Below are 22,760 nucleotides of genomic sequence, written 5' to 3' on the forward strand. Positions count from 1 at the left end.
TATCCATTAGTGTAAGTGGCTGTAGAAATGGCAGGCCCATTACCCATTTTAGATTTTGATACTTGTTGTTGCTGATTACTTGAGAAAATGGACAGAAGGAATTCCCCATTTTGAACAAGAAAATAGGCAATGCAGCTAATGATTTTGCTGAGTAATTTATATGCAGGAACTGCAAATATGATTCATTCTGGTCAAAGAAGAAATTTTGAATGTACACTTTTTTAGGAAATCCACAGTTTTCTGGATATTCATAATACTTCCTGTCATTACAAGTCAGTGTAATGGGTTAGTGAAGTGGTTTAATCAAGATTTAACTCTGATGTTGCTCATATTTGTTATTGTTAACCAAATGAGTTTGCCTCACAGACACAAAAGCAATTTTATGACTTGAAAGCTCAATACCAATTTTACGAGGAAGGGGAGGGTGTCTGGTTATAGGACAGAAAAAAGAAGGAGAGGATGATGTCCAGAATTGCAAAGATGTAGTTAAGAAAAACATTTTTCACCTTCACTGTAGATTAAACAGTAACCAAAGGGGTGCTTTTAATTCCACAATAGTAACATTTTATGATTCCTGTTTTAGATATCCATCTGTTTATCCTGATAAGCCAAGTCTTGGATCAAATCAAAAGTAAAGATTTTTATAACTATTTAGAGCTTATCCCTAGACATACAAATAGTTATAAATGGCAAAAGAAACTTAACTGTTGTTTTAGCACTCCAAAGAAGAACAGTGCAGTGGCAGGGTGATGGTGCATTCTATAACTCAATGGTTGCTCGTGGATTGTTTGGAGGCTTACAGACATGCTCAACATCAGGATGCACATCCGAAGCCACTGTGGGAGAAAAAGAACCAAGTGTTAAGTGTGAGAATATGGCGGCTTTAAAGGCTGAGACAGGAAGTGACGCTATCTGGACCTGAATCGGAAGTGATGTCATCGGGACTGGAAGAGGCACCATCAATCGCACTCAGAACCGGTAGTGAGGCCAATAAGCAAGAACTTATACATTTGATGGTCAAGAAACCACCTGGTGACCCACAGATTTGACTCCTTGTGTAGGGCTATCCACTGTAGGGGTGTATGATCCATAACAAGACTGAATTCACAAGAGGTAGTACCTCAACTGCATAATTGCCCATTTAATCACAAGGGCTTCCCTTTCTACCGCGATACCTGGTCACCACCATCGATGCTCTGGCTCAGCGCGGCACCCGGGCCTGTGTCTGAAATGTCAGACTGGTGAATGAAAGGAAGTGAAAAGTTAGTTTTTTCAATACTAGTGCTGATATAAAGGTCTGTTTTAAGTCACCAATTGCAGCATCTGTCTTATCAGTCCATACTACGTTGTTTGGGGCCCTCTTCTTTGTTAAATCACTCAAGGTTGCCACCGTCTCCAAAATCCAAGGTACAAACCGGCTGTAATATCCGGCTAAACCGGGAAATGCTTGGACTTGCCATTTGGTTCATGGGGCCAATTCAATATGGCATTTACCTTCGAACACTGTGGCTTTACGGTACCCTGACCTACCAGGTACCCTAAATATTTAGCTTCCACAACCCATGAAAACATTTTTCCAATTCGATTGTGTAACTGCTCGATATATTCTAATATATTTGTAGAGGGAAGAGCCTCTCCTTCCCAGCCTTCTTTCAAAATATCAAATATTCCCCAAGATTCTCCTCCATATAATAATTTGAAAGGCAGGAACCCCTGCAAAGGCTTGTCTGTGGTTGGCCTTGTCACACATGTGTGATTGGGAGGCAGCTAGTGGGCCTGAATAATAGTAGTACCACACCAGACTGGGGGTGGCGAGCTGCACTGACTTTCTCTCTCAATCCTCTGCACACCATCCATGGGAGATCCCACTAAGTCTTGCCGCTATTGAGGATGTCATTACTTCTGGTCCCGGTGACATCACTTCCTGTCCCAGCCTTTAGAGCCACCATATTCTCACACTCAAATCAGTTCTAGCTTAGGCTATTGACCACATCTGCACTAAACCTAGCAGTAAAGAAAAGTCTTTAATTTTGTATGTATTAGTAAGAAACAGCATTACTTCCAATTGTACATATTTTGGGTGGAAAGAATCTATGGTTGTGGGTGCTCATTTTTTTCTTCATTATTGTGTTTGTGCTTAATTTTTCCATTTTTGTTTAGTTTACTGTCTAAGAAAGAAGAACGAGGAAGAAGTTGTTTTGTTTTTTTAGTTTTCTGATCACTTTTTGCACTTTAATTAATGTATATAGCACCAATAATTATTTTTCTTGTTTTTTTTTAATGTTCTTGCCTTGAACTGTGCATAATAATATATAACATTATTGTAAATATTTTTAGCATGTCTGGTATAAACCATAATTTCTGTTTTTGAATAGTCATCATTGTTTGTGTTCCAGTTCTCTCATTCCATAGTCACTTGGTTACAGCTCAAAGGTGTCTGGAATCATAAGTTTGTATGGGGTACCACAGCAATAATGTCTGAAAACAGACAGAGAGCCTTTACATTAGGAGTCTAACAGTCATGTTTTAAGGGCTCTATAGATAAGACAGAACAAGTCAGTAGAACAAGTGACCCCAGGGCTCAGAGTGGGGAAATGCTATGTTTCAAAGGAAGCAACTAGAAACTACAAGAGAAATTCAAGGTGATATTTTAGGTGCAGAACCAAAAGAAAATCTTAGAGGTGAGCTGGTGTGGAGATCTACAAGAGAAGGGAGACAAATCCTTTTATTCCAGGATTTTGGTACCTCTTGGTTATATTCTGGGATGTGTTCGTAGAATGTGGTAGTGTAATGAATAGAGTTTATCTTCTTGCAGTAAGTAGACATTTGAATTAAGCACAAGAAATAGGTGATTCCCACAATGCGAGCCACTTCATTAACACAAGTACAGAGCAGGATAAAAAGAGAACTGCAGCAGACACTGAGGATCAGATTGTGGATGGTTAGAGTAGAGGGCATGCAGCAAGGGCTGAGCTTGGTTGCACTTTTAACAGCGCTTGAAGAGCCATTTGACTGGCTTTATACACAGCATGGTCTGAGATAGGTTTACACAGTTAACCGTGTCTGAAGAGCAGCTCTATTGCTGTTGATGTCGAGACAAACAGTCAAGTCTTTCAAGAAAAGTCCACCATTGGTCTATTACTGTTAAGCAGCAAAATCAAATTATTTTGCAATTTTTAACATTTTACATATTTTATTTTTACATTTTGCCTAAATGTAAATGACTTCCCAGGGAAGTTTTCTTTACTCATTTAACTTTAATGTTGATGTAAGTCGACAAATTGTCATTAGTTGTTTTGGTATTTTTATCAAGGGGTGAAAAATAAGGGGATTTTATTTATTTGCACTACAGTCCTGCTTGTGTAGTTGTTACATTTATTTGCTTAGCAGACGCTTTCACTTCTCTAGCAAGTTTTTAACATTTAAAGATCCTTTTACTACAAATCCAAACATTTTACAATTTAGTTACATAAAAAATGAATACAAGTGATGCTGCATTTGCCTTCTAAAAAGAATAAAATATTGTATTGCATCTTTGCAAATTCACGCTATATATCGTACTGTATTCATTTTCTAAAACAATAGGTAAAGGATAAAGACATGCACTTGATACATCATATTCTTTGTGTGTATTTAGAAATGTTTAATCGCTAGGAATTCTTTTAAATTAATTTTCACACTAACGCTCCAAAATGAAACATTGCACCACACCATTGAATTTAAAGCATTACTTAAACCAGATAACTAAGTTCGTCCTTTGACGTTACTAACTAACAAGAAAAACTAAATTTAGGATTTTACCCACTTTTTTGACACTTCATCGCGAGATAAGAGATCCCGTTATTTCATTTAAATCGGTTCAATCTATCGATCCACTGGTACAATCATTTTTTCAGACAAAGGAATACGATAATATAAGTAAACTTTTAAATCACGACCCACCAAACAACAGACATTTAGAATCAAGTACTTTGGAAACTGAGAAGCGCCAGCGGAGAGCACTCCGGGATTGCCCCAGAAGAACGGGTCACGGCGCACATTCAGCTCGCCTTAACTTTACCTCGGGGTTTCCAATTTCGGTCATGCAGGTTGCTACATTTTTGCAGACTACCCTGAAGATACGTTATCGCTTTTCAAGGCGAATTCCACCTTTCTGTCCTTCCGTCCCTAAACAACAGTTAATCGAAACCAGAAATTCTATGGTGACGTGTGACGGCTTCTCCTATGTTTCTTAGGTCAGCTGTCGCCCCTCTTTATTGCTGCCCTCTTGACCTACATTTCATCTCGGATCATTTCTCCAATGAAGACGTTCGTCGTGATCTGGCAAAACACGTCAGCTGTACGGGAGAAGACCTGTGATATAAAAGCGGGTAGTTTGTCTGGTAGCGGAGAGCACGGAGGCCGCCACACGGTGGAGCAAACGCAACTACAAAAAAAAAAAAAAAAAAAAAAGAGGTGCATGTGGAAACAAGTCAAGTAATTTCTGCAAGAGGGAAAGTTTACAATTTTTCTAAATCCGGAAAAAATAAACACATAGAGGTTTAAATAGTGCTTTTATATCCAAAGTTATTAATGTGAATTATATTCCACCCTCGCCTTTTCACGTAGACAAAGAATGTTGGTGTCTAACGTGAGCCTCAGCTGTACTCCGGACAAAAGCATTTGGTGCCTGACAGACTCGAATGGGCATCGCGAGGCAAAGTTGGATCATAACCTCACGCCAGCCGGACACCTCGTAGTAGCCATTTGCTTAGGTTTTATCGGGACGCTCGGTTTTTTCAACAACTCCCTGGTGCTCGTGCTCTTCTGTCGCTATAAAATCTTGCGGTCGCCCATCAACCTGCTGCTGATGAATATTTCAGTCAGCGATCTGCTCGTCTGTGTGGTCGGCACGCCCTTTAGCTTTGCGGCCAGCACCCAAAGACGCTGGTTAATCGGGAAGACGGGATGCATCTGGTACGGCTTCATCAATTCATTTTTAGGTGAGTTGAACACACCCAGTGGGTTCGGTGTTTTGGCAATGATCTACCCACTTCCCGTTAAAGTAATCTGCATTTTCACAGGAGAGGGGACGATTCTTGTATTTACAGTTAAAACGGTTGTCCGCAAGCATGTGCAATTGTCTATACATAACGCAATCAAAGTTACTAAAAAGTGAAGTGCATTGACGGAGCAGGAGGCAGTTGTGTAGCGTTACAGGCACAACAAGCAGTTCATTTGGATTGAATATACTGTATAACAGTTTGATTGCACGAAGGTAAAGTTTAAATACACATCGAGAAAACGGTAAGAAGATGAAAATGACATTTTATAGGTAATAACTCAGGGAAGCTGGCACCTGTTTTAAGGTACATCTTGCTTGTGCCTATAAAAACCTACAATGGAAAAGGTGACACCAGCAGAGTTATAATAGTAACATACAGACATTATCATTTGTCTACTACTGTTATTGTTTATCGGCGTTTTTTTTTACGTTAGATATTTGGGAGGAGTGGACCTTTGGGTTTGAATCGTTGTTCTTACTAGCTGAACAGAAAGGTTACCGTGTAATATCAAACCTTTGGAGCAGTGATGTGCACAAACCTTCTGGTGTGCATAACGGGGAGAAGGGGCACTATATAAGACAGGATTTATTACTTTTTGTAATGACCAGTTTTATTTTAGTGGTTTTAATTTCAATGGGGAACTTTTGGGGTATTTTAATATCCACAAACCTGGTAAAAATATTTGTCCGGGATCACTCATAATGCTGGATTGTCAGAATATACACTAGACCAGTAGTGCAAATATACTTTATTTGTCTAATATACCGTACCACATCTTAACAAGGCAAAACAAAAAATAACACAATTTCCATCTAGTTACTTGAAATATCAAATGTATACCTTAACAGCAAGAGTTCACCTCACAGCACAACACTACAACTTTAAATGCTGTGTCTTTCATTTTATGTTATATGATTCTAACCTTAAAGGTAGAATAAAGATATATTTCTTGAACACCGTCATTCATTGTATGACAGTAAAGAATAAACACCATTTTCTGCTGCCACATTTGCCTTGTACTTCATTACATTTCAGAAATGCATTGTTACCAGTACATTATACAACTGTGCCAAGACAATAGTTCTGTTATTTTACTTTTATTTACTTATTTGACCGATGCCTTTATCCAAGGTGGCTTATGGCATTTGATATACATATATTTCTTTTGTTTCCCAGTAGGTGCTCAGTCAGGTGAAGTGACTTGTTCATGGTCACCCCATGTACAGGCAAGACAGTATGACGCAATGGTTAAGGATTTAGACTTTAACCCATGAAGCTGCCGGTTCAGTTCTGCTGTTATTATAATCTTTAGTAAATATGCCTACTATTTTGTCCTTGTCCATGCCATGTATATGTGAATGTCATTAAAGGAAAGACAGTATGTAATATGTAACAGAAAACCTCATCTACATCTGTACTTTAGTGCTTAATATGAACAAGTACTTTAAATATCTTGTCAGCTTACTAGCATTTTTATCAGTTTTTGTATCCCAACCTCCTGATACATTAAAGAATAAAGCACTCCTGAATTAAGCCAACAATGTCCACACGAGGCATTATATTGGATGGCTATGTAGGATGTCAAATGCCTGTTGTCTGAACAACTTGCCAAGAAAAAAAAATGCCAGCCTCTGTCTCTGTTCAAAAATGAAAATAATGAGGCTTCTCTGAATTGCTGTCCACAGCATTTGTGTTTCACATCCAGCCATAGTGTGCTAACTGAGCCTACTAAGAACCCCAATTAAACTACTATGGTACACTAAACATGACTCTTTACCATTTCTAAAATGTATAGTTTTATAAACTACAAACAGCAGCAATACCCTAACTGTACCTGAAAAACTTCAAAGGCTGGTTTTCTGTACACAACAAGAATGCACTAAGCCTCTACTTCTAGGAGTTCAGATAACAAAAGGAAAACCGGTAAATGCATAACTTAAAATATCAAGTACAGTTTGCATCAAAATTGGTAACTATTGGTAGATTCTCTCATAAAGTGTTTAAAAATGACATGTTTTGAAGGCTTATGGACCAATGCATGTAAACAAATGTGTTGTATTACCTAAAGTGTGAACAATTTTTTCCCAAAAAAAGAAATATAGTGAGCTCAAGAGGTCTTACCGAGACAGGTTAAGGTGTGAGGCATGCATATAAAGATCATTTTTCCAAATGTGGATGAATACACAGATATGAATCCTAACTGATATCACAGTATCAACACACAGGTATAATAGTTGCAAACTGTACTGTAGTAACCAGAAGATTACCCAGAAGATAAGCAGGGCTGGATGAGTGATTGACATTCAGATGTCACCAGGTATGCTGTGCTCTACATTCCATGAACCGCTGGAACATTCCATGCACTTTCCAAGACCGAGGGAGGTTCAAGAAGGCAGGAGTAGACTCCTGAGATCCTGGATAAATAGAGCCTCAAAGAAAATAAGGGAGGATCATGGCGAGGGGCACAGAGCATCATGTAACTCTGTAAGAAAATCAGGAAAAGTGTAGCAGTGGACGCAACTTCAGTAGAGTACAAGAATAGCTGTGGCTAGTTTCAGTAACTGTTGCTTTACAAGGCGCTCACTGTGGTCATAACAGCAGGAATGAGATTCTTCTGGAAGTACAGCTGTGGATCATTTATTGTTAAATAAATCAGGCTTAACTCTCATTCAGTGTGTGTGTCTTGATCTTTTGGACATGCTGACAAAGTACATGTGCAATGCCACTCCTTATTGACACATAGTTTTAGGAAGTCACTGCGCACTGGAGAGTTTTCGAAGGACTGGAAAATGGCAAATATCATCCCATTATATAAAAAGGGTGACAGGGCAGATCCAAGCAACTATAAGCCAGTAAGCTTAACATGCATCACAGGAAAATTAATGGAAGGAATTATTAAGGATAAGATTGAGCAACACATTGCAAGGACAGGAGTTATTCTGAACAGTCAGCATGGGTTCAGAAGAGGGAGGTCGTGTTTTACTAACATGTTGGAATTCTATGAGGAGGCAACAAAAGGATACGATCAAAGTGGAGCTTATGATATTATTTATGTGGACTTTCAGAAAGCATTTGATAAGGTGCCACATGAGAGGTTGGGCATCAAGTTAAAAGAAGTGGAAGTTCAGGGTGATGTTTTTAGATGGGTGCAGAATTAGCTCAGACACAGGAAGCAGAGGGTGATGGTGCGAGGAACCTCATTAGAACTGGCCAATGTTAAGAGTAGTGTTCCACAGGGGTCAGTGCTAGGGCCGCTGCTATTTTTAACATATATAAATTATTTAGATAGGAATATAAGTAACAATCTGGTTAAGTTTGCAAATGATAACAAGATAGGTGGATTAGCAGATAATTTGCAATCCGTTATATCATTACAGAAGGACTTGGATAGTATACAGGCTTGGGCAGATTTGTGGCAGATGAAATTTAATGTCAGTAAATGTAAAGTATTACACATAGGAAGTAAAAATATTAGGTTTGAATACACAATGGGCGGTCAGAAAATCGAGAGTACACCTTATGAGAATGATTTAGGAGTCATAGTGGACTCTAAGCTATCAACTTCCGACAGTGTTCAGAAGCCATTAAAAAGGCTAACAGAATGTTAGGATATATAGCACGATGTGTGGACTACAAGTCCAAGGAGGTTATGCTCAGCCTTTATAGTGTGCTGGTGAGGCCTCATCTTGAGTACTGTGTGCAGTTTTGGTCTCCAGGGTGGAAAAAGGACATAGCAGCACTAGAAAAGGTCCAGAGAAGAGCTACTAGGCTGATTCCAGGGCTACAGGGGTTTAATTATGAGGAAAGATTAAAAGAGCTGAGCCTTTACAGCTTAAGCAAAAGAAGATTAAGAGGTGACATGACTGAAGTGTTTAAAATTATGAAGGGAATTAGTACAGTGGATCGAGACTTGTTATTTTAAAATGAGTTCTTCAAGAACACGGGGACACAGTTGGAAACTTGTTAAGGGTAAATTTCGCACAAACATTAGGAAGTTTTTCTTTACACAAAGAATGATGGACACTTGGAATAATCTACTAAGTAGTGTGGTAGACAGTAAGACATTAGGGAGTTTCAAAACTTGACTTGATGTTTTCTTGAAGGAAATAAGTGGATAGGACTGGCGAGCTTTGTTGGACTGAATGGCCTGTTCTCGTCTAGAGTGTTCTAATGTTCTAATGTTATTCAAGAAATGATCATTTACAAAAGTGCGACGGCAGCTTCCACCTGCAGCTATAGACATGTTAGTATGCAAGCAACTCTCCATGCTAGTTTTAAGATCTGGCAGTGCCATGCTGACACTTCGTTATGCGAGCAATGGTACGAGAATGCAGTCAGATTTCTTTTTTTGGGCTATACACCGTCAGATCTATAGCTGCAGGTGGAAACTGCCATCGCACTTTTTTGTAACTGATATTTTCGTAAATAAGTAGTGGCATTGCACATGTACTTTGTTAGCATGCCTATGTTGATCAAACACAGGAAGCTGTGCAGTCTACTTGTGACTTTATGCTGTAAGAAGATGAGTAAATAAATATAGGTAAGCAACATTCAATGTGGCGTTAATATAAGTAACATGTACATGTTTTTCATATAAAGACCATCAAGAAACATAATTGAAAGTGGAACTTGCACAATACCTTTGCAAGCTCTGTAAGCCCTGCTGCTTTCGTTGATGGACATGCGTGTGGCAGATTGACTGGCAGGATGACGCTAACCTGTTGCTGCATCCAAACGGTGCCATCTTTCTCCTTTATGCCTGGTGCAGCGGCATTGTTCTTATGTGTGAATGGATGTTTCTTGCGGGGAGAGCTTCTGTTCTCTTTTTCAGATGTAGAACCCTCATCCTCATCTGGGTTCACCCCTGCTATAGCATGTCTTTATTTAAAAACAGCAGTGTCAGATGAGGGGAAGTGTGAACGTGACTGAGAGAATAAAACTGAATAAAAAAAAACCGCTAACCTTTACATGTACCATAAATTTACACTGGCTGTTACAGATCCAAATCAAATGAATGTTTTTATTCTATAATAGTAACAACAAGAGTAGTTCACTACTCAAAAGGGTAATTCTAGGAAATGGGCGGAATCGATCCTGTGACCTCTTCATTATGGGTGAGCAGTTGTTAGTGCTGCACCACTGAAGCGGTCGTGTCAGTGTCATACCCCAAACCAATTTCTTTTTCTTCGGTTATATTCTTGAATAAAAGCGCACTTGTTTTGTTATATTTGTACCTTTTGTGAAAGTGTTTATTTGATATTTGGACTCCAGTTTTCATACCTTATACATTTCATGTCAAAATTTTGTCATTAGTACTATAAAATGAAAAAAGTCTCTGTTTTAGGTATGTGTTCAGCATTTGTTGCATTTCCTGTCATCCTACATTTACCCAGATCGTTGTAGACATGGAAAACATATGAAATGCATATGTTCCAAAAACAATATATTATTTACCCAATACAACTCCAGGTACCTTACACCCAGATAAACAAACTTGAAACGGGAGAAGTTTTTGCACAAGTTGAGCTGCGGTGGTGGGGTGGATGGGATAGCGGGCTGCTTACTGCTTATGCTGATCAACACATTTACAAAACAAAAGACGCTAATGGAGAGGTGTGAAGGAATTTAAGGTGGCCCGGGATTATGAATTTTTTCGTAGGCTTCAGGGATTCTAGAGTTAAGCTGAAAAGTTTTTCTTTCTTGAAGATCCACTCAAAAGTTTTGTTGGCCAGCACATTTCAACCCCAGCCTTTTCAATTATGCCTTTATATGATAATGAGTACAGTAAGTGCAAAGAAAGCTCCTCAGATTTCCCATCAGACCATGTATGCAAACTGGAAGTGAATGTGCTGCTCGGTTAGTAGCTTTGCACCTCTTTTGAGCTCATTCATGATTACATCCTAAATGTTGTAATTTATGAACTGACTTAAATTTTTTAAGGGATCATCTGTATTGATACATTGCACCCTGGGGTGCCATTTGATAGCAACACTGAAAGTTAGCAAACACTATTGTCACATCACGCGTATTCAGAAATATCATCAGGATCATCGCTTTACCTGTTGAGCAAAATCATAACTTTTGTATGTTTCATTTTAACTCAGACTAGAATCTATCATGCTGTTGCAAGCCATTTCTATAGAACTGTCACTTCTTTCACAGGATAAATTGCTTTCTTCATCACATGCTTTTACACTCTGATTGCTAATGTTCTGTCAAAATATCAAATCTATTGAGCAGTGCTGCTAATGATTATTGTGCGTAATCAAGTCCCCATTATTCCATGTTTTCTTGTATTTTGGAGTGTGCATTTGAAGTCATGCTGCTTCAGTTTTTGACGGAGTGTTTGAATATTCACCTGGGGTGTTTGAGAATTATGTGGAGACTTTAACAGTATATGTGTTACATTTGGAATAAATAATCACTTTGCTGTGCTGTTTGCACAAGTTAAAACTTCCAACTACTGTCAATTAAAGTGCAGAACAAGCACAAATACATATACCCGTACAGTCGGTGCCCTTTGTACACTTACAGACAACAGTCGCTGTATATTACTGTTAAGTTAAAATATGGTAAATAAATAATGAGTTTGCATCTTTAAATGAAACAACTTTGTCTGGATGTGTCTACTTTGCAGTGGCTCACAGCTCAGGTCAGGACGATGGTCTGGCTGTAATTGTTAGACCAAAACTGAACATTAAAAGAATACCAATTCAATCTTGTCCTTTGAGTATTTCACTCTAAAACTGATAAGAATATATGGTTCTTTACTATTCATTGTTCTTTACTATTCTCGAAAATATGTTTTTTTTTTTTAAAGTGGTCTGAGTGTTATGCTCTCTGGGTATTTTAATATCTACATTGATATTACTAAACATTAGGTTACATAAGGTATGTTATGTGTTGATTTTTTCTTTAAATTTTTCTTTTTTGATTTTTGGTTATTTTTTACTTACTCTAATTCAGAACTGTGTGTTTCATCCATCCATCCATTATCCAACCCGCTATATCCTACAGGGTCATGGGGGTCTGCTGGAGCCTATCCCAGCCAACACAGTGCATAAGGCAGGAAACAAACCCCAGGCAGGGTGCCAGCCCGCGCAGGGTGTGTTTCATGTATTATCTATTATTTGGTGTTTACTGTTCGATATTAGTTTCTATCCAGTGTTGTGGATGGCCGGGGTTTTTGCCCAGCCGGGATGCCTCCAAGCTGGAAGGACCGGGGAAGCAAGCATGGTCAGAGTGTTACCTCCCCCGGACTGCTAGATGGCAGCCCCACTGGGTTACAGTGGTGCCTAGGACTCCAGCAGGGCTTCATGAGAGTTGGAGTTTGGTGCAGCCCTGTTGGGATCCGTGGGCACTGCCAGGGGGTACTACAGCTGCTTCTGAGCCCATATGGGCAATTCTTTCAACACACCCAAAAGTGCTGCTGGGAGTAGGTCATCAAGCACCTGGTGCACTTCCAGGTAACATACAAAAGGAGCCAGCAGGCAGTACTCGGGTAGCCAAAGTCGGGAGGAGGGAGTTGAAGCTTTCCGAGGTGGAGTGGAGGAAAAAGAAGAAGAGTATTTTGTAGAGGTGTGTTTGTGCTTTGGGATTGTGTTGTGTACTTGTGGGAACAGGGAAGATGTTGCCCACAAGTGAAGAAACAAAAATAAAATCTGTGTGTTTTTATAAATGTGACTCCTGCATCTGTCTGTGTTGGGTTGGGTGGCTGGCATGCACTTGTAGATTTGTCACACCAGTTTTATTTATTTGATCTTTTTTCTGTGCTTTTATTCCTTTTGTTTATTTTGTATACATTTTTGTATGCCTCTTACTCATCACAATGTGGTATAAAATACATTTAAATTCAAGTTGGATTGTATTGTCAAGTACTCTTATATATATAAACCTCAAAGAAAGGGGGTTGGGGGCAGGCTGGCGGTAAAATACATGCAATATTGCAGAGAACTGTGGTGGCGATGTGCCACTACATCTGGGTTCGCAAAGCACAAACATAGAACTGCCAGTATAGCACACCCACCCACTTCAAGCCATATGTACCGCACAAGCCAGGAGTGACAGTATGCTTTGGTCAGTTTAAATTCTTGTACAGCTCAGTAAAGGCAGAAGAATTCACTGTCATGTTATTGAAACAGTCTCTGGATTCTTTAAGTCGTAATAATATATATATATATATATATATATATATATATATATATATATATATATATATAATATAGTGATAATAATGATAATAATTAGACCTCATAAAGGTTTGGGAAGCCACCTATATATTGTTTTCCGGCTACAAAAGTTTGAGTGTTTGAGTTTTAGGCACGTAATGTGCTTAGAACATAGTCCAAAACAGAACTGATTCTCATAGACAAAATGAAGGCTTTAAAGGCCCATACAGGAAGTGACGTCAGCAAAAGGGCCAGAATCGGAAGTGATGTCTTCTGGACTGGATGTGACGTTAGCAAAGGGGCCAGCACCGGAGGTGACGTCAGCAGAAGGGCCGGCACCGGAACGGATGTCTTCTGGTTTGGAAGTGATGTCAGCAAAGGGTGTGCGGTGATGTGTTCTTAGGCTCTGGAACCTTGCAGGTTTTCTCTGAAAAGGTCTGTAGGGAACTGAAAAAGACAGTCAGCTGTTCGGATCTGTTATTACAATTACTCAGGCCCTTTAGCTGCCTCCTACTCGCACGTGTGTAATGAGGCACCCCCCTCAGCCCAGATCCTTCGGGTCTGGTGTCCTGTACTGAGAGGTCGTGGGCCCAAGAGAGTGCTTCAGTGTTGGCATGGAGAGAGCCCTTATGATGAATAAGCAAAAACTTATAAGGTTGAAGGTCAAGAAACCACCTAGTGACCCGTGGATTCGACTCTTTGTGAAGGGCCATTTACTGTAAGGGAGCATGATCCATCACCAGAATGAATTCCCAGCCCAAGAGGTAGTGCCTCAACTGCGTAATTGGCTATTTAATTGCAAGGGCTTTCCGTTCCACCGCTGCTTACCTTGTCTCCCAATCCAACAGTTTCCAGCTCAGGTACATGATGGGGTGTTCAACACCATCAACGCTTTGGCTCAGCACTGCCCCCAGGCCTGTGTCCGTCTGGAGAATAAAAGGGAGAGAAAAATTAGGAGCTTTTAATATTGGTGCTGACATAAGAGCCTGTTTTAAGTCACAGAATGCAGCGTCCATCTTATCAGTCCATACCACATGATTAGGATCCCTCTTCTTTGTAAGATGAGTCAATGATCTCTCGAAAACCAAACGATCTCTCCGAAAACCAAGGTACGAACTGGCGGTAGTACCCGGCCAATCCAAGAAATTCTTATACTTGCAACTTGGTTCGCAGACAAGGCCATTTTAAAATGGCATCTATTTTTGAACACTGTGGTTTCACAGTACCCCGACCCACCAGGTAGCCCAAATATTTAGTTTCTTTCAGTCCAAAGAAACATTTCTTTGGATTGATATGAAGCCCGGCTTCTCCCAGTGTTCGCAATACTGCTGTGAACTGCTGTACATGTTCCTTCCATGTGCTGGAATAGATGACGACGTCATCCATATAGGCAGCACTATACGCATTATGGGGGCGGAGCACTTTGTCCACCAGATGCTGGAAGGTCGCAGAAGCCCTGTGTAACCCAAATGGAAGGACATGATATTGCCAGTGCCCGCTAGGGGTGCTGAATGCCATCTTGCCTTTGCGGAGTCCGTTAAAGGAATCTGCCAGTACCCCTTTGTCATGTGTGAAGTGTGGTCAAAAATTTTGCTTGTCCAAGCCTTTCGAGGAGGTCATCCACACGTGGCATGGGATAAGCATCAAATAGGGAGACCTGGTTAAGTCCGGAAGTCATTGTAAAATCTCCAACTGTCGTCAGGCTTATTAACCAAGACAATTAGACTGGACCAAGGACTATAACTTTACTCTATCACTCCTAGTTCCAGCATTCACTTGATTTCCAGCTCCACTTCTGCTTTCTTTGCCTCAGGAAGTCTATAGGGTGTTCTTGGACTATAACCCCTGGTTCAGTCACTATGTCATGTGCAATCAGAGAGGTCCTTCTTGGTTTTTCACTCACCACCTCCAAGACAGACTGGATGGCTGTTTCCAGCTCCCGCCTTTGTCTAGATGTTAATTCCTCAGCAAAATTAAGGGTGTTGGTGTGAGCAAAGAATAAGCAGGGCTGAGCGGAGGAGGCAATAGAATCCCTCTCCTTCCATGGCTTCAGCAAGTTCACATGATAAACCCGCTTTCTTGGTCGATGATTGGGTTGTTTAATCAAATAGTCGACCAATCCTTTTTCTCCTTTTCTCATAAGGGCCTTGCCAATGGGCGAGTAATTTAGAATGGGAGGTGGGAACTAACACCATGACACAATCCCCCGGGTGGAATTCTTGGAGCGTCATGCCGCAGTCATAATAGCGGGCCTGTGCTGCTTGTGCCTCTTCCATATGACTTTTTAGAACAGAATTTTCCCAAATCTATCGCGTAATTGTGTGATATATTCCAAAATATTTGTAGAGGGAAGAGCCTCTTCTTCCCAGCCTTCTTTCAAAATATCCAGTATACCTCGGGGTTGTTGTCTGTATAATAATTCTAAAGGTGAGAACCCCGTAGAGGCTTGTGGGACTTCCCGATAGGCAAAGAGAACGAGGAGGAGGAGGAGTTGATCCCAATTCCACCAATCCTCGCTGACTATCTTGTGGAGCATCTGCTTGAGAGTCTGATTAAACCTCTCTACTAGACTGTCGGTTTGAGGATGATACACTGCGGTCTTTAAGTGCTTTATTTTCAGTAATTTGGCTGTTTCCCTGAACGTCTCCAAGGTAAAAGGCATCCCTTGGTCCGTTAGGACTTCTTTCGGGATGCTGCGTCACGCACCCCTACTAGTTCCCGTGCAATTGCTTTAGATGTAGCTGAACGCAAGGGAACAGCTTCTGGGTATCGGGTTGCATAATCTATGAGGACTAAATCATATTTATGTCCTCGGGCCGAGGGCTCTAAGGGTCTTTCAATATCGACCTAGATTCTTTCAAAGGGGACATCAATTAAGGGAAGTGGAACAAGAGGAGCATGGTTCCACCTAGGAATTTGCTGTAATTGACATTTCGTCCAAGAAATACAAAAACAGCAAACCTCCTCGTTAATTCCTGGCCAATAAAATCAGAGCTTGATCAGCTCTAAAGTTTTTTCAGAGCCTAAATGGCCTCCAAGGAGGTGGGCGTGTGCTATCTCACAATCTGCCACCGGTAGGTTTGTGGGATTAACAAGAGTTTCTGGACTCGTACCCAACCGCCCCTTGTTCCACGACCTCACTAAGTGAGGTCCCTGTGGCATGGGCTAATGTGTGCGTTGGCCATTGATGAGGATCAATTATTTGCAAATTTTAGCGATTCAACTTTCCACTGCTCCCTTTTAAAAGAAGCTGGCATTTTTCTAAATTGAAAGTGTATATCGGAGAGAGGGTGGATGACGTATTCGCCTGCAACGGCCCTGGAATCTCCCCATCCTCCTCGTGGACTTCCATATCTCTCTCCGCCGGCTGTGTACATGACATATAGGCAGCTTGAGACGAGTTATCCCCATTTATAATGAGGCCTAAGTTTTTATCGGGTGTAGTCAATTGTTTACCGCATTTGTTATCAGACCAGTCCCGCCCTAGAATCGCTGGGAAAGGTTGATTAGGGTGAACCACCATGGGAAATTTTTTTAGCGATCTACCGTGACTAACGAAACACAGGGCGGTACTGTACATACGGATGTCTCTGTGTATACATTTAATACTGGTCTTTTCTTTAATTCTTTGTCGCAGTAAGACATATTGGCAATCAACAATAGAAATGTTGCTACCAGAATCAAACAAGGCTATGATTTTATAGCTATTAATGACTACAGGTTCCGTATATGATAATGTCAGGGGGTTGGCCAGAGCACACGAACCATCCCACCCCCTCCACCTACAGTCCGCCTTGTCTCCAGGTAGATCGCACATCCGGCAGCCGGGGAACTCAGAAACAGGCTTCGATTTATGTGGGAGAGATTATTTTGTAGGACATTATCTCTAGGAAATCTCCAAGATTTCAAGACTGGCCCGAGCGGTTTTATGAGCTGTATAAGCTCTTCAATTGAATGGAATTCTCCCCAGTCCAGCTAGGCAAAGTTCTTTGGAAGGCCCTGAAGAAAAATAAAACAGGCTACCTGCTGTACTGTTTGGCAGGTGGTTAGTTCAAATGGCCTTAGCTATAAGGCCACCTGCTCTTGGATTGATCTCTCTGGATCAAATTTCCATTCTTTTATTATTCCTGCCTGCTGGACTGGGGAAAGCCAGTATTTAACTGGGACCTTAGTCACAATGGGCAGCTCAGCTCTCTCTTCCGAGAGGGCATAATAAGCCCTTTTCGTTTCATCCCCAGAAACCAGCCTACATCTGTGTGTCCCTTTCACACTCTCCCCTTGATAGGTTATAAGCCCGGATTTGTATTTTGGGAGCTGAGCCTGTACTGAGTCCTTCCTGACCCCCAAACGCACTCCCCAAGAAACTCGGCCCTATCTGGTTTATTATATGTTCGTGTCCCGGTTAATTCTGGGAATTCATCCTGCCGACTGTGCCACTGTGATAATAATTAGACCAAGACATCATAAAAGTTTGGGGTGCCACCCGTATATTGTTTTCCTGGCTGCAAACGTTTGAGTTTTTAAGTGCACAACGTGCATAGAACAGTGTCCAAAACAGAACTGATTCTCATAGACAAAAATGGAGGCTTTAAAGGCCCATATAAGAAGTGACGTGAGCAATAGGGCCGGAATCGGTAGTGATGTGTTCTGGATCGGATGTGACGTCACCAAAGGGCCCAGCACTGCAAATTATGTCTTCTGGTTCGGAAGTGACGTCAGCAAAGGGGTCAGCACCAGAAGTGATGTGTTCTGAGGCACCGGAACGTTGCAGGATTTCCCGGAAAAGGTTTGTAGGGAACTGAGAAAGACAGTCAGTGCACTCCGTCGACCCCTGGTCGAATGTTTAATTACAATTACTCAGGCCCTTTAGCTGCCTCCTACTCACACGTTTGTGACAATATATACTTCAGCTATAAAAGGATTAATCTAAATTGAAATAATGTTTCAATAAACTTTTACATTCAGATATATCAGCTCCAAAAACCTGCAACACACCATTACACTGCCACAGCCAACCATCAATGTTAGCACCAAACTGGATGGATCTATGGACACTTAAAGCATTCATTTTGCAGGTTTTTTTTTTCTCTGAGGTGTATACACATGCAGTTTCTCCATGCCAGCCCACCTGCTCTGAAAAGCATTGTGTGCTGATGTGATACTGCTCTTGACTGAGTATTCATTTACTTAAAATGGAAAGATTGCTCAAAAAGTGTCCATTCAGTTTGTGTGAAAAGACAAGGGCTTATTATACCAAAGATTCAGTTTTTCTTGTGTTGTCAACAGTAATGAACTTGCTAAGAGGGCGCCATTTGGATGAAACAAGTAAGACTCAACATATTTAAACAGCGTTCAAGGGCTGAGCCTGTTATATTGAAGTTTGCAGCCTTGACAACTACTTTTGTTAAGAAATAAGAAGCATTGCAGCTGGCAAAATAAAACTGTGAACATTTTCTAGTTAAACACACCACTGACAAGCACGTTGTGAAACTAAGCATTCTTGTCTATTTGAAATGCAGCCCAGACACTTAGCCATTAGCTTTTTCACATCACACTGTGAGCTAAGGCCGTCTTCTTTATTCTAAACTGGTCAAGACAAACCTACTGCATTGAAAAATCTACCTTTAGTACCAGACGCCAAGGATTAACATGATAAGCTGCTAGCTACTTCTTTACAAAATAGTTTCTTTAGTGGCAATGATGGGAATTTACTTTAATTAGCAGATAGTGGCACCACTGCACTCAGCTGCATTTCCTGAGCAGCCCAGTTCTGCCATTATATAGTATTTTACATCAAATAAAATGTCAGGTCTTATCCCTTTCCTTTTACATTCCTTGCCAATGAGGTGTCATTTACATTTGAGATGAGTGTTTAGCATGATTTGACAGTACAGCTATTCATACATTTAATGGCCTTTATTTTCTTTCCTTTTAGTTACATTTCTAAAATTACACACATTTTATAAAATGCTTCCGTTAATGGATGAAAAAATGGTAGCTCTAAATTGATATGTAATTTGACATTTAATATAACATCGTTTTTTCTGGACTGATGTTATCATGTTCCTGAAAGGCTCTATGTGAAGTAAAAACCATAGAGGATGAATTACATTATATTATATATAAATATTTTTTCTACTGCTTCAGAAATTATCACGAAATAATTACAAATTAATTAGCATCAACACCATCTGAAGACTGTAAATGAGGCACAAACAAGGCATAAAAGTTTGGGGCACCCTTAGGCAAGCCCCAGATAATCAAAAAGAAAATAATAAACATGGTTTTCATGTGTCGTTTGAATAATGTCTTTCCAGATGTGAGTCTGTGACAACACTGAGGCAAGATGGTGGTGGAGCTGGCTAAGAGATGCATCATTACCCCAGGGGGGCTGGAACACAGAAGTGATGTCATGCCATCTTCCTGTCAACAATCATCAGGTGTGCAGGAGAAGAAAGGCATTAGGTGATAGTGCCAACCCTCAACTCGGGGTTGAATTACTATTAGATGAGCCCTGATGTTGACTCCCAAGCATTTTATAGTTGTTTGTAACAATTATAATGGCGTGTACATCTCAGATAGTTTAGAGCAGGGGTCTCCATCCTTTTTTCCCCCTGAAAGCTACATTTACAAAATGAAAATGGCAGAGAGCTACTCATGTTTTCTAACGTTTATTCTGAAAGCTTATTTCAACCCAAACAAACCGAATAAGCTTGTTTTGCCTGAACATTTATAAAATGTTGGTGTCCACAACTCACATTTTACATAAGACATCACAAAAAATATTTAGTTCACCTGCAAGTGCATTTTGTATGTCTGTATGCATTTTCTAGTGTATCTCACAGTATTGAATTAAAACATGAATGCTGTCAAAACAAAACAATGCAATTACAAATATACAGATATTCCTTATTCATTTGTTACATGTCACTGTTTCACTTCACAAGAGTATTCACATGTCCAGTTGCATGTGTGACATGATTTTTAGTTAATGAGATGACTGGCACTGCATGGAGTCAACAAGAGAGGTGTATGGTGGAGTGTAGCCACTTAGATTCACTCTTATGGAGTAATTTAAATGTTCATCTGTCAGTTTTGTTCTGAACTTTGATTTCATGACATTCATGTCAGAAAAGGCAGACACACACAGGTACGTAGACCCAAACAAGCAGACATTTTCAAAGCTGCATTGTGAAGATTATTATAGTTATCTGTCTCTAGTAAGCTCCAGAAATGCTGAGAATGCTGTTCAGACTTTAACTGCACATTATTTTGGAGGTTTACTAATATATAATATATAAAATCCAATGTCTTTCTGTCTGTCTGTTTTTCAAGAGAGAACTACTTAACGGATTTAGATCAGGTTTTTTTCTATAATTTGCTTGAACATTCTGGTTGATTTTGCGACTTCTCTCATTTCGCTGTGTATCATAGTTCGCTTGTGGTACCGATTTATTTGCGCGAATCCAAGATCCATGCCACGTGCCGAGGGGAGGGGCCTTCCTCGCTCACTCGCCATCTTCGGGACATGTTCCTTAACTCTGCTTAGCTAGCAAACGAAGAAACAATTGAATTCATCTTTGTTTAATAAAGTGTTACTTAGGTCTAGATGAGTTTGAGTCAAGATATTCTCAAAATTGTATGCCACATTGAAAAGACAGATTGCAATTCAGATTGTGGATCGTGATTTTCTGTTAAAAGGATCGTGATATAATTTTTTGGAAAGATCGCCCACCCCTAATTTGACTAATCAAGATTTCAAATTTATGTAAGATTCATTAACTCTTTGGCGAGCTACTTGGAAAGGGGTTTGCGAGCTACCGGTAACTTGCGAGCGACGTGTTGGAAACCCCTGGTTTAGAGTGTCTTATTTTCATAAACAAGTGCCTGCGAGGCTGCTGTGTAATTTGTGTGAATATTCATTTTAACTGCCTTATACTTCAGAGTAACAGTGATGCCAAGCATTTCAGCTGCATTTAAAATGTCATGTTGTGAGGGTGTGGTGTCACACTGTATGTAATCATATTGAAGTATTCTACAATACTGTATAATATATACTGTACCCTGTTTACAGTATGTATACAGTTTGATCTGCTTCTGCATAAGCCCAAGAGACAGTGTTTGAATCACAGCCTGGGCTCTACCTGTGGTGAATTTGTACTTTTGGTATGACTCCAGGTGCCTTGGTTTTCCTCCTACATCCCAAGATGTAAGGGCCACACTGAGTGGTGTCTTATTGAATGGGATGCATGGTTGATTTTGACCTACAGAGGTAGGTCAGGGCCAGGGCTGATTATTGTCTTGTACTTGATGATGCTTGATAGCCTCTGGTACACCAATGATTCTTGAATTGCATTTAGTCTTATGATGGTGTTAACCAAGCTAGCCAATAAGCTGTCAAACCTATGAAAAATGTTTAGAATTAAATCATTTTATTTGTTACTGTAGTTAACTCTAGTATGAATAGATATAAAGTTTTCTATAATATAAAGGTTAATTTGCACTGTTAGATGGTTATTGCTCTAAGTTCATGTGTGAGTGCAAATTATTTTAATGAATGTCAACAAATTGCAGCCCTCAATATAAGGAAATTAAATTAGGACTGAGCCTGAAAGGCACAAACATTATATTACTTCAATTCCTTTGAGACTTCCATTACATTTATTTCAAGCATCACAAGTTACAAGGTTGTCTTTTGCTTAGTGTAAGTTCAGCTGACTTGAGTTTCCTGCTCCTACATAGTGGGTGTGAAAATGAAGAGCCCAATATGTGCCATCTCTATCCATATCCTCACCAAGGACAAGATAAGCCAGTAAATACGTAACCAAGTTGTTGTCCATACACACTATGGTATAAGTACATAACTCAGCCAATGGTGGTAAGTGCTTCTTGTTAAAATTTTCAGTGACTCGGATTACACTCAGCCAAAGTTTGTAACATTCAGTTATTCTGCATGTACGTATCTCATTAAAAACATCACCAATGAAGAGGCTTTTGAGATCCTTGAAGCAAACCATGAAGCTAAGAAAAAATAAAATACATTATTCATATAGAAATATTGCTGAAAATATTTAAAACCCATACAAGCTGCTGTACTGAGCAAATCCAAGAAGCAAACAGATATATATACCCATGTGACTCACTAGGATCGTCAGCAGCTACATTTAAATTTATGTCACGGTCAGTGTGTGATTAGGTGTTGACGCATTTGTCCCAGGTTTCAATGTTTTATTCCTATACTTCTGTGGCTGCACCCTATTAGGATTTATCGTGTATTGTGTCACTATTAATAACATATTGAATAGATCTGTGTTAGTTTCAATTATCCATAAATATTTGCAGCATTAAAGCATGCAAGACTGTTAACATTGTCTGTGCTGTTTTAAGATATGTACAACAGACACTATTCATCATGAACTAATTTACTCTTTTGCTAGAGGGGGTTTCTTGTGCCACTAACCCTTTTTTTTTGTTACTAATTATTCAACAAAAGCATAAAAGCACATTTTAGATGTAAAAAAGGAGCACTATGGAGGCTTTCTCTTTG

The 22,760-nt window shown here is 40.0% G+C and overlaps 1 protein-coding gene across 1 annotated transcript in view; it reads left to right on the plus strand.

The window, feature by feature from the left end:
• Positions 1-4,467: 4,467 nt before the first annotated feature.
• The window catches only part of tmtopsb (teleost multiple tissue opsin b), an 85,614-nt gene continuing 67,321 nt past the window's right edge, over positions 4,468-22,760 (plus strand). The window contains exon 1 of the mRNA XM_039760890.1: positions 4,468-4,982. Within this exon, the coding sequence (XP_039616824.1) occupies positions 4,616-4,982 (367 nt within the window). The 5' untranslated portion in view covers positions 4,468-4,615. The remainder of the gene's footprint in view (positions 4,983-22,760) is intronic.

Source organism: Polypterus senegalus, chromosome 1 (assembly GCF_016835505.1).
Source record: "Polypterus senegalus isolate Bchr_013 chromosome 1, ASM1683550v1, whole genome shotgun sequence".
Taxonomy (NCBI): domain Eukaryota; kingdom Metazoa; phylum Chordata; class Cladistia; order Polypteriformes; family Polypteridae; genus Polypterus; species Polypterus senegalus.